The 11,907-nt window shown below is 45.5% G+C and overlaps 1 protein-coding gene across 2 annotated transcripts in view; it reads right to left on the bottom strand.

Annotated features, from left to right (window-relative positions):
• Nucleotides 1-908: 908 nt before the first annotated feature.
• LOC129696918 (cytochrome b5 reductase 4) overlaps nucleotides 909-11,907 on the bottom strand; it is a 101,285-nt gene continuing 90,286 nt past the window's right edge. Inside the window, exons 15-16 of one of the 2 annotated variants that reach the window (XM_055635020.1) lie at nucleotides 5,771-5,935; nucleotides 909-1,177 (exon numbers count right to left, since the gene is read on the bottom strand). In XM_055635020.1, the coding sequence (XP_055490995.1) occupies nucleotides 1,123-1,177; nucleotides 5,771-5,935 (220 nt within the window). In that variant the 3' untranslated portion in view covers nucleotides 909-1,122. The remainder of the gene's footprint in view (nucleotides 1,178-5,770; nucleotides 5,936-11,907) is intronic. The other variant, XM_055635019.1, reaches the window with a different exon arrangement.

Here is an 11,907-nt window from a genome sequence, read left to right as displayed (position 1 = left end):
TTGACCCTAGTGTGTAGGATAGTGCTAGTGTGCAGAGTGATCACTGGTCGGTGTGGACTCGGTGGGTTAAAGGGTTCATTTCCGCGCTGTATCTCTAAACTAAACCTCTCTAAACCTTTCCTATCCATGCACCTGTCCAAGTGTCTTTCAAATTCTATTATAGTACCTGCCTCAACTACCTCCTCTGTCACCCCATTCCATATAGCTCATATGTGTAGGAAAGAACTGCAGATGCTAGTTTAAATCGAAGGTAGACACAAAATGCTGGAGTAACTCAGCGGGACAGGCAGCATCTCTGGAGAGAAGGAATGGATAACTTTTCGGGTCGAGACCCTTTTTCAGTCTGAATTCAGCCCGAAACATCACCCGTTCTTTCTCTCCAGAGATGCTGCCTGTCCCGCTGAATTACTCCAGCATTTTGTGTCTACCATATACCCACTACCCATTGATGGTATAATTATATCAGAAGGTGGGCACATTTCCACTGTAAAAAAAAACATTGGACACAACAGATCATGCTATTCAGTGTTGCAAAAGTATTTTTAATAACTTGAACTTTTCTATATAAAAAAGTATAAATTTTCCAGCAATAATATATCTGAATAGATCATTTGAGAGTCACTCCCTGTACATCTGACCACAGATGACATCAGTGCAGAATCCAGCCTGGCTTGACAAAGAATGCTTGTTATAAGCCACTCACAAATGGAAACCTTCATCAGGCTCCATCTTTACGTTCTTCAAGTTTAGTAGAAAGATAAGAGGCCGAAAGTAGCGCCTCAACATATTACATCTCAGTTCTCTTTTTATATTACCATTCTAGTATAAAAACAAATCAACACAGTCACAACAGTCTTTCCACAACTTCTGAACTTTGTACAATCAGATCACCCCCCACCCCCCCCCCACCCCCACCAGAGCATAAATTACATGTGCAAATTAATTTAAAAATTGAATACATTTGGAATATATGTATAAATCCATCAAACAAATTAAAAGTCAGGAGTTATGCATAGCAGAGTTTAAAATATTTTGTAAACCATCTTAAATAGAATCCGGTTGGCAGGGTCTTTTGCTAACAGTGAAATGGCTTTCCAGTGGCTGACTTTTATTTTTGAACTGTTATGGACTAAAAGTACAAATCTCTTCATCGCTAACTCCTAATTCTTTGTAGAATCTGTAGAAGAGATAGAAGATAATTAATAAGGCAAAGTTTTGATGTTTACAATAACCAAAACATCACAGGAGTTTGTGCGATTAAAATTATCCGCCAGCTTTATTATTATCCCAGAGAGTCAGGGGCCGACATTAGTTTGTACGCTTTTCACGTGAAAGGTATGGTGTGCCAACAATGGCACCAACTAGTGCGGCACGGTGGCGCAGTGGTAGTGTTGCTGACTTACAGCGCCAGAGACCCGGGTTAGATCTTGACTACGGGTGCTGTCTGTATGGAGTTTGAACATTCTCCCTGTGACTGCGTGGGTTTTCGCCAGGTGCTCTGGTTTCCTACCACACTCCAAAGACATATAGGTTTGTAGGCTTTGGTAAAAATTGTAAATTATCCCCAGTGTGTAGCATAGTGCTAGTGTACGGGGGAACCGCTGATTGGTGCGGACTCCTTGGGCTGATGAGCCTGTTTCCACGCAGTATCTTTAAACATTTTCAAAGTTATATTGCAAGCCAGCTTTTCAAACTTAGATTTAACAAAGCTCATGAAGGGATCAAAAAGATATGACTTTAAAAGGTATCCAAAGAAACTCAAGATGGTAGTGTAAAGAGGTTTACAATTCCCCAGAAACATGGAAATTGAATTCATAAGATGGTTTTAACAGTCTGGCTGCACAGGGCTGCCTGTTTATCCTCGTAAGCAAATGGCTCTGTCCTCGGCTGCTGTCTGTACAGAGTTTGCACGTACTCCCCGTCACCCCGTGGGTTTACTCCGGTTTCCTACTACATCCCAAGGGCGTGCAGGTTTGGAGGTTAATTGTTTTCTGTAAATTGTCCCTTGTGTGGGGAATAGAACGGGTGATCGCTGGCCAGCGCAGACTTGGTGGGCCGAAGGGCCTGTTTCTTTATTGTCTCTCTAAACTAATAGGCTGAGGGCCTCCTTTTACATTGCAAATAATTATTAAATGACGATTTATCATCAGAAAAGATAAAATCACTGAATCACATGTCACACAAGGTACATCAGCAAGTCACACAAAATGCTCATTGTAGGTTCTAATAGAATATTCAGCATTTATTAGCCAGAGATTAGAATTCGGCTATAAATAGGTCTATGTGCAAATCAGGCAAATATGGTTTTCCTCGTGCTTTGAAGTCCTGTGCATCAAGAAATTGGAACACGCTTCCATTTACAATTCAGCCTGATGGAGCATTGTTCCTTCCTTGCATTTTGTGTACACAACAACATCGATTAGGAAAGGGGGAGATGCAACGAGACCTGGGTGTCATGGTACACCAGTCATTAAAAGTAGGCATGCAGTTGCAGCAGGCAGTGAAGAAGTCGAATGGTATGTTAGCATTCATAGCAAAAGGTTTGAGTATAGGAGCAGGGAGGTTCTACTGCAGTTGCACAGGGTCTTGGTGAGACCACACCTGGAATATTGCGTACAGTTTTGGTCTCCTAATCTGAGGAAAGACATTCTTGCCATAGAGGGAGTACAGAGAAGGTTCACCAGACTGATTCCTGGGATGTCAGGACTTTCATATGAAGAAAGGCTGGATAGACTCTGCTTGTACACACTAGAATTTAGAAGATTGAGGGGGGATCTTATAGAAACTTACAAAATTCTTAAGGGGTTGGACAGGCTAGATGCAGGAAGATTGTTCCCGATGTTGGGGAAGTCCAGAACAAGGGGTCACAGTTTAAGGATAAGGGGGAAATCTTTTAGGACCGAGATGAGGAAATTTTTTTTCACACGGAGAGTGGTGAATCTCTGGAATTCTCTGCCACAGAAGGTAGTTGAGGCCAGTTCATTGGCTATATTTAAGAGGAAGTTAGATGTGGCCCTTGTGGCAAAAGGGATCAGGGGGTATGGAGAGAAGGCAGGTACAGGATACTGAGTTGGATGATCAGCCATGATCATATTGAATGGCGGTGCAGGCTCGAGGGGCCGAATGGCCTACTCCTGCACCTATTTTCTATGTTTCTATGTTTACCGTAAGTACAAGTATTAATTATTAACCAATAGATATTGGTGTTATCATAGTCACACAGTGTGGACACAGGCCCAACTTGCCCACACCGGCCAACATATCCCATCTACACTAGTCCCACCTGTCTGCATTTTGACCATATCCTTCTAAACCTGTCCTAATCCATGCACCCGTCTAATTGCTTCTTAAACCTTGCAATGGTCTCTGGCCCAATGACCTCATCCGGCAGCTTGTTCCATACACCCACCATCCTTTGTGTGAAAATGTTATCTCTCGGATTCCTATAAAATCTTTCACCCTTCAAATCTTTCATCTTTCACCCTATGCCCTCTGGTTCTCAATTCCCCTACTCTGCAAAGGAGACTCTGTACATCTACTTGATCTATTTTTCATGATTTTATGCACCTCTATAAGATCACCCCTCATCCTCCTGGGCTCCAGGGAAAAGAATCCCAACCTGCCTGTAGCTCAGACCCTCTAATCCTGACAACATCCTCGTAAATCGTCTCTGTACCTTTTCCAGCTTGACAACATCTTTCCTGTAACATGGTGCCCAGAACTGAACAAAATACTCGAAATGCAGCCTCACGAATGTTTTGCATAACTGCAACATGACCTCCCAGTTGAGGTCACACAGCACAGAAACACACCATTTAGTTCACCAGGTAGACACCAAATGCTGGAGTAACTCAACGGGACAGGCAGCATCTCTGGAGAGAACGGGTGACGTTTCAGGTCGAGACCCTTCTTCAAACTCTACCCGAAAAGTCACCCACCCATTCCTTCTCTCCAAGATGCTGCCTGTCCTGCTGAGTTACTCCAGCATTTTGTGTCTACCTTTGATTTAAACCAACATCTGCAGTTCTTTCCTGCACCTTTAGTTCACCATGTCCACACTGACCACAAGCATTCATCCATACTAATTTACCAGCATGTGATCCATTACCTTTGATACCATAGTGATTCAAAAGCTCAGCTAGATAGTGCTTGAATGCTGTGAGCCTCTGCCTCTGTCAATGATTGAGGGAATTTGGATCAAAATGTCATGATTCACCATCTTCACTTTTAACTGCCTTTTGGCATGGTGGCACAGCAGAAGAGTTGCTACTTTACATCGCAAGAGACCCGGGTTCGATCCTGACCACGGGAGCTGCCTGTACAGAGTTCATATGTCTTCCCCTGGGTTTTCTCCAGTTGCTCTGCTTTCCACCCATACTTCATCCACACCTCCCCCTACAGGTTTGTAGTTAATTGGCCATGTAAAATGGAAAATTGTTCTCATGCACTTTTAATGGGTGGCACACGCCCCCCTGACTTACATCGGGTGAATCCTGTGCCTGTACAGAGTTCATATGTCTTCCCCTGGGTTTTCTCCAGTTGCTCTGCTTTCCACCCATACTTCATCCACACCTCCCCCCTACAGGTTTGTAAGTTAATTGGCTTTGGTAAAATGGAAAATTGTCTCTAGTGTGTGCAGGATAGTGTTAATGCACAGGGATCATGGTCGTTGCAGGCTTGGATGGGCAGAAGTGTCTGTTTCCGCACAGTATCTCTAAACTAAACTGCCCTTAAAGTAAGGGGTGTATCATGCACAAAATCTTCTGCAATTTAAAGGATTTCTTATGATATCGTTTGCATATTTTATAAATCTCTCGCTCATTTTAATTATGAGCAACAGTAAATACAGATCAAAGCAGGTGAAAACTGGCACCTTCAACCTACACAGAGCTGTCAAATAATAAAACGCCTTGATGTGGAGAGGGGCTGTTTAAATTTTCAAAATAAAAAGGACGTTCCTTTAGGAAGGGAGATGAAGAGGAATTGCTTTAGTCAGAGGGTGGTGAATCTGTGGAATTTATTGCCACAGAAGGCTGTAGAGGTCAAGTCAATGGATATTTCTTAGACAGAGATATATGGATTCTTAATTAGTACAGGTGTCAGAGGTTATGGGGAGAAGGCAGGAGAATGGGGTTAAAGGGCAGTGTTAGATCAGCCATGATTGAATGGCAGAGTAGATGTGATGGGCCAAATGGCCTAATTCTGCCATTACATATGTGCTATCATGCCCTGATCTGTGGTCTCAGCACTGCTTCAGCCCACAAGGGTTTGGGAGGGGGGGTGCCTCATGAATGAATGGGACACCTGTCTTTCCTCATTGCCACAGCAACCACATGAGTGCTCCAGCAGCATTGACTTATTTCCCATCATTCAGTATTCAAGCGAGGCACCAGCTACCTGCTCAATGACACAGGTCAGCTTTTGATGCTTCTTTAAAGGGAGGAAACGTCTTAAAAGCACAACTCTCTAAATTTCACGGTTCTCTCCCCGTCCTCCGAGGATTCTGAGGATCTGATCAGAGGATTTAGCAGTGCATCAAAACAAAGCACTCATTTAATGTAGCGAAGGATGAATGACAATTTTTAGTTTAGTTTAGAGATGTAGCACAGAAACAGGCCCACTGAGTCCGCACTGACCAGCGATCCACACACACTCACCACATATCTATCACGTATCTATCTGCATTTCATCCCTTTTCAAATTTAGAAATGATTAAGAGGCAGAATTCAGGAGAGGCAGAGAGTGAAAGATTAAATACTAGAATACATACCCAACAACTATCTCAGTGAAGGACGCTGGACCACAAACGCACACCAGACTTTTCACCCCTTCAGTGCGCTGAGATAAAAGTTCTGCACAGAGAGACATCTCAATCCTTCCCATTCTTCCTGCCCATTCTGCGTGAGGCTGTGACAGAATATAGTCGACCTCAAACCTAAACAGACAAAAGATTAACATTTTTGTATGTAGTGCAGAATCTGCATTAACTTTTCACTTTGAAATCGCAGAGTGGTTTTAGCATTTTATTTGTACTATAACCAGTGCCTGAGGGCGGCACGGTGGCGCAGCGGTAGAGTTGCTGCCTTATAACGCCACAGACCCGGGTTCAATCCTAACTACGGGCGCTGTCTGTACGGGGTTTGAACGTTCTCCCCGTGACCTTCATGGGTTTTCTCTGGGAGCTCTGGAGACGTACAGGTTTGTATGTTAATTGGCTTCCGTAAACTGTAAATTGCCTCTAATGTGAAGGATGGGGTTAGTGATTGTTGGCCGGTGTGGACTAGGTGGGCTGAATACCCTGATTCCGCGCTGGACCTCTAAAGTCTGACAAAAATGACTACATATCTTTGCTGCAAATTGCATTACTTGCAGAGCAGAGTCGGCCTACAGGGAGGAGGTCCAGCACCTAGCAGCATGGTGCGCTGACAACAACCTGGCCCTTAACTCCAAGAAGACCAAGGAGCTCAATGTAGACTTCAGGAAGTCCAGGGGTGGCACGCACACCCCCATCCACATTAACGGGACGGAGATGGAACGTGTTTCTAGCTTCAGGTTCCTGGGGTCAATATCTCCGATGACCTCTCTTGGACCCACAATACTTCAACTCTGATTAAGAAGGCTCACCAGCGTCTCTTCTTCCTGAGGAGACTGAAGAAGGTCCATCTGTCTCCTCAGATCCTGGTGAACTTCTACCGCTGCACCATCGAGAGCATCCTTACCAACTGTATCACAGTATGGTATGGCAACTGCTCTGTCTCCGACCGGAAGGCCTTGCAGAGGGTGGTGAAAATTGCCCAACGCATCACCGGTTCCTCGCTCCCCTCTATTGAGTCTCTCCAAAGCAAGCGCTGTCTGCGGAGGGCGCTCAGCATCGCCAAGGACTGCTCTCACCCCAACCATGGACTGTTTACCCTCTCCTACCATCCGGGAGGCGCTACAGGTCTCTCCGTTGCCGGACCAGCAGGTCCAGGAACAGCTTCTTCCCGGCGGCTGTCACTCTACTCAACAACGTACCTCGGTGACTGCCAATTACCCCCCCCCCCCCCGGACACTCCTCCCACAGGAAAAAACACTATGTCTGTATATATGCTAATGTAAATATTTATTCAAATCATTTGCTATGTCGCTCTTCCAGGGAGATGCTAAATGCATTTTGTTGTCTCTGTACTGTACACTGACAATGACAATTAAAGTTGAATCTGAATCTGATCTTAACGCACGTCATGCTTCCCTAATAGAAGCACGCAGATGGGAATAGTCACTGCATTCATCATCTTAAAACGGTGATGTGCTCAACATTCCAGTTTTATGTTCATAAAGGGCCTGTCCCACCAGCATGCGATTGCATGCGTCTAGCGCGACCAAACGGAAGTGGAGTTCGCGCTAAGTACGCACTAAGTACGCGCAAAGTTCGCGCGTGACTCCGGGCGGTGACATCATCGCGCAACGCCACGCACTAGGCGTACGCCGTCAAGACGCTGCGTACGACGTCGAGATGCTGCATAGGCCCTCAATGTGCCTGTGGGCCGACAGGCCGTTGGTGCGCGGAATATCCAAACAGTGCAAGATTTTTGGAGCCCCGCGCGATGTAGGGACCACCCCGCACAACTCCACACGCCTCTGCCGATCGAAGTGGGAATGGCCCCGCGAGGCCGTATGCCTCAAGCGACCACGTTTGGTCGCCCTAGACGCATGTTGTCGCATGCTGGTGGGACAGGACCTTAAGTTCTAGGAGCAGAATAAGGCAATTCGGCCCAGCAAGTCTACTCCGCCATTCAATCATGGCTGATCTATCTTTCCCTCTCAACCCCATTCCCCTGCCTTCGCCCCATATTCCATAACACCTGTACTGATCAAGAACTTATCTACATTTACAATCGAACTTGCTTTCAATGGTGTGCAGGACTATTGTCCGCAAGTGGTCATATTTAAAAGAATCACCAACTACTTGCAGGTTGACTATTTACTTTAGTTTAGAGATGAGGGGGATCTCATTGAAATTACCAAATAATGAAAAACCCAGATAGAGTGAATGTGGAGAGGATGATTCCAGTACTCAGAGAATATAGGATCAGAGGGCTTAGCCTCAGAATAAATGAAGATGAGGAGGAATTTCTTGAACCAGGAAAATGGGGTTGAGAGGAAAAAATACATCAGTCATGATTGAATGGTGGAACAGACCCGATGGGCTGAATGGCCTATTTCTGCTCCTATATCTTATGGGATAGCATGGAAACAAGTCATTCGGCCAAGTCCACACCGACTAGTTCTATGTTATCCCACTTTCCCATCCATTTCCTATACATTAGGGGCAATTTACAGAAGCCAATTAACGTACCAACCCGCACATCTATGGCATGTGAGAAGAAACCAGAGTACCCGGAGGAAACCCATATAGTCACAGGGAGAACGTGCAAACTCTGCATTGCCAAACACCAAGCTCAGGATCAAACCGGGATCTCTGGCAGCAGCTCTACCAGCTGTGCTACTCTGCTGCTCTGCACAGCAATTTGCTTTCTTTTATGATAGACACAAAATTCTGGAGTAACTCAGCGTCTTTGGAGAAGTTGGTAGGTGACGTTTTGTCGGGACCCTTCTTCAGACTGGAATCTTGAGCAAAAGACAAAGTGCTGGAGTAACTCGGCAGGTCAGGTCACATCTGCAGACCGAATGGATGGGCGATGTTTTGAGTCTGAAGATGGGTCCCGACTTGAAAATCCGCCCTCTCCACAAATGCTGTCTCACCCGCTGAGTAACTCCAGTGCTTTAATGTTTGGCTTCCAGTTGCTCCCAGAAATGGGTGATTTAGTCAGCTTGGAACGCAACAGAGCTGGCAGAATGAAAAGAGTAGTTGCAGAACAAAATCAATTTATAGACGAGAGAGGAGGCAAAATAGTACTTGACCTCTAAACCTTTGCAAATAACAACGTGAGAGATGTGTGCGCTCCATATGAACAAAGCCACTGCAATGAGTCATGAGAAGGGGATTAGTCTTATGGCAGCCTCTCAAAGACAGCCACATACCTGCGGTTGGAATGGCTGCTATGGAGATGATGAATGTTGTGGGAGGAGGGCAAAAGGTTTAGTTTATTGTTACGAGTACCGAGGTACAGCGAAAAGCTTTGGTTCGTGCGGATAGACTATATTAGTTTAGATATAGCATGGAAACAGGCCCTTTGGCCCACTGGGTTTGCACCGACCAATGATCCTGCATTATAACACTATCCTGCACACACTAGGGACAATTTACAATTTTGCCAAGCAGTTAGCCTACAAACCTGTACGTCTTTGGGAGTGTGGGAGGAAGCTGGAGCCTCCAGGGAAAACCCACGTGGATCATGAGAACAACGTACAAACTCCATACAGACAAGCACCCATGGTCAGGATGAACCTGGGTCTCAGGAGCTGTAAGGCAGCAACTCTACCACTGTGCCACCCAATTACATGATTACAATGTAGCCATCCACAGTGTGCAGATACATATTAAAGAGAATAACGTTTAGTGCTAGATTAAGTCCAGTAAAATCCGATTAAAGATAGTCTGAAGATCTCCAATGAGGTAAATAGTAGCTTATGCACCTGTCCCACTTAGGAAACCTGAACGAAAACCTCTGGAGACTTTGCGCCCCACCCAAGGTTTCCGTGCAGTTCCCAGAGATTCCCGGAGGTTTTTGTCAGTCTCACTGCTTCCACTACCTGCAACCTCCGGTAACCACCTGCAACCTCCGTGAACCGCACAGAAACCTTGGGTGGGGCACAAAGTCTCCAGAGGTTTCCGTTCAGGTTTCCTAAGTGGGACGGGGGCAATAGGACCACTCTCTAGTTGTTGATTGGATGGTTCAGTTGCCCGATAACAGCTGGGAGGAAACTGTCCCTGAATCTGGAGACGTGCGTTCTTTACACTTCTGTACCTCTTGCCTGATGGGGTGGGGGGGGGGGGGGGGCGGAGGGAGTGACTCTCCTTGGTGTCTCTGGTCACAAGCCCACACCCTTGTTCCAATTATCAGTGTCCCTTGTCAAATAGCTATGTAAGTCACTAGCAGAGATACTGAGGCAGAGATCGTAGTACGTGTCAATGCTATGCATTGTGGAATAAAGACTGCAATAGGTAATTGGTCACCTGCTGTGGATATTTGAAATATGCTGAACAATAAAAACCATGGCTGGCTGATATTAATGATACAATTCACACCAGTTAACTTGCAAGTCTCTTCCTAATTAGCTACGAGGTTCTCTCCTTTAAAAAAATAATAAAAATAAAGTTAAAGGTCGCACAAAATCCTACTTAGTTTAGAGATACTATGTGGAAGCAGGCCCTTCGGCCCACCGAGTCTGCACCAACCAGCGATCCCAGCACATTAACACTATCCTACACACACTGGGGTCAATGTACAATTTTACCAAGTCAATTAGCTTAGAAACCTGGGTTACACAAAAAAGCTGGAGAAACTCAGCGGGTGCAGCAGCATCGATGGAGCGAAGGCAATAGGAAACGTTTCGGGCCGAAACCCTTTTTCAGACTGATCTTGGGGACAAGAAAGGGAAAAGGAGGAGGATCCCGAAGGCTGGGGGATGGGAGGAGACAGCAGGGGGGCTGAGGAAGGGGAGGAGACAGCAAGGACTAACAAAATTGGGAGAATTCGATGTTCATGCCCCCGGGATGCAGATTCCCCAAACGGAATATGAGGTGCTGTTCCTCCAATTTCCGGCTGCTCGCTGTGGCCATGGAGGAGACCAGGACAGCAGAGTCGGAGACGGAGTGGGAGGGGGAGTTGAAGTGCTGAGCCACCGGGAGGGCAGCTTGGTTATTGCGGACCGAGCGGAGGTGTTCGGCGAAACGATCGCCCAACCTCCGCTTGGTCTCACCGATATAGATCACATCTAGAGCAGCCGCAATAGATCAGGTTTGAATGCAGGTAAGGTCGCACGGGAACGATTGCTGGGTCCTTGAACGGAGTCGAGGGGGGAGGTAAAGGGACAAGTGTTGCATCTCTTGCGGTTGCAAGGGAAAGTGTGCACCCGCTGAGTTTCTCCAGCTTTTTTGTGTAACCTTCGATTCTCCAGCATCTGCAGTTCCCTCTTAAACAGCTTAGAAACCTGTATGTCTTTGAAGTGTGGGAGGAAACCAGAGCACCCGGAGAAAACCCATGCAGGTCATGAGGAGAACGTACAAACTCCGTTTAGACAGCACCCATAGTCAGGTTTGAATCCAGGTCTCGGGCACTGTAAGGCAGCAACTCTACCGCTGCACACCGTGCCGCCCAGATTACATGCTTGCAATCAAGCTATCTGATTAATCAAGGTTATTAGCAAGTAACTGGCTCAATAATGAGGCATAGATCATAGTATGTTTCAATGCTATACATTGAGGAAAAAATACTGCAATAAGACTGCAAAAGGTTACTTGAAATATGCTGAACAATAACAACTAGGACTGGCTGACAATATCATTAGAGACCGAAATTAGCTACTGATTGGCTACAATCTTGCATATTTACATGCAAATGTTAATTCATATGCACTGTCCCTATAAACAAAACATTATTATTATTATTATTATTATTATTAATGAGTAGGAAAGAACTGCAGATGCTGGTTTATGCCAAGAGGTCTGAAGAAGGGTCTCGACCCGAAATGACACCCATTCCTTCTCTCCAGAGATGAGTTACTCCAGCATTTTGTGTCTACTGAGTATCATTAATGATACAGTTCACACCATTTAATTTGCACCTCTCTAGTTAATTAGCTGTGAGGTTTTCACCCTTTTCTTTTGAATTTAATGCAAGTTAAAGGTCACACAAAATCCTTTCTATTGGTAAAGATGGAAGTAGGTGCTGCACATTTGACGTCTTTCCTTAGATGCATGTTAACACTAGTTATGTACGCCCACACACACACGTCTGACAA

Source organism: Leucoraja erinacea, chromosome 5, assembly GCF_028641065.1.
Source record: "Leucoraja erinacea ecotype New England chromosome 5, Leri_hhj_1, whole genome shotgun sequence".
Taxonomy (NCBI): domain Eukaryota; kingdom Metazoa; phylum Chordata; class Chondrichthyes; order Rajiformes; family Rajidae; genus Leucoraja; species Leucoraja erinaceus.
The sequence above is the reverse complement of the archived record's forward strand: the minus strand, read 5'-3'. Positions and strand labels throughout refer to the sequence as shown.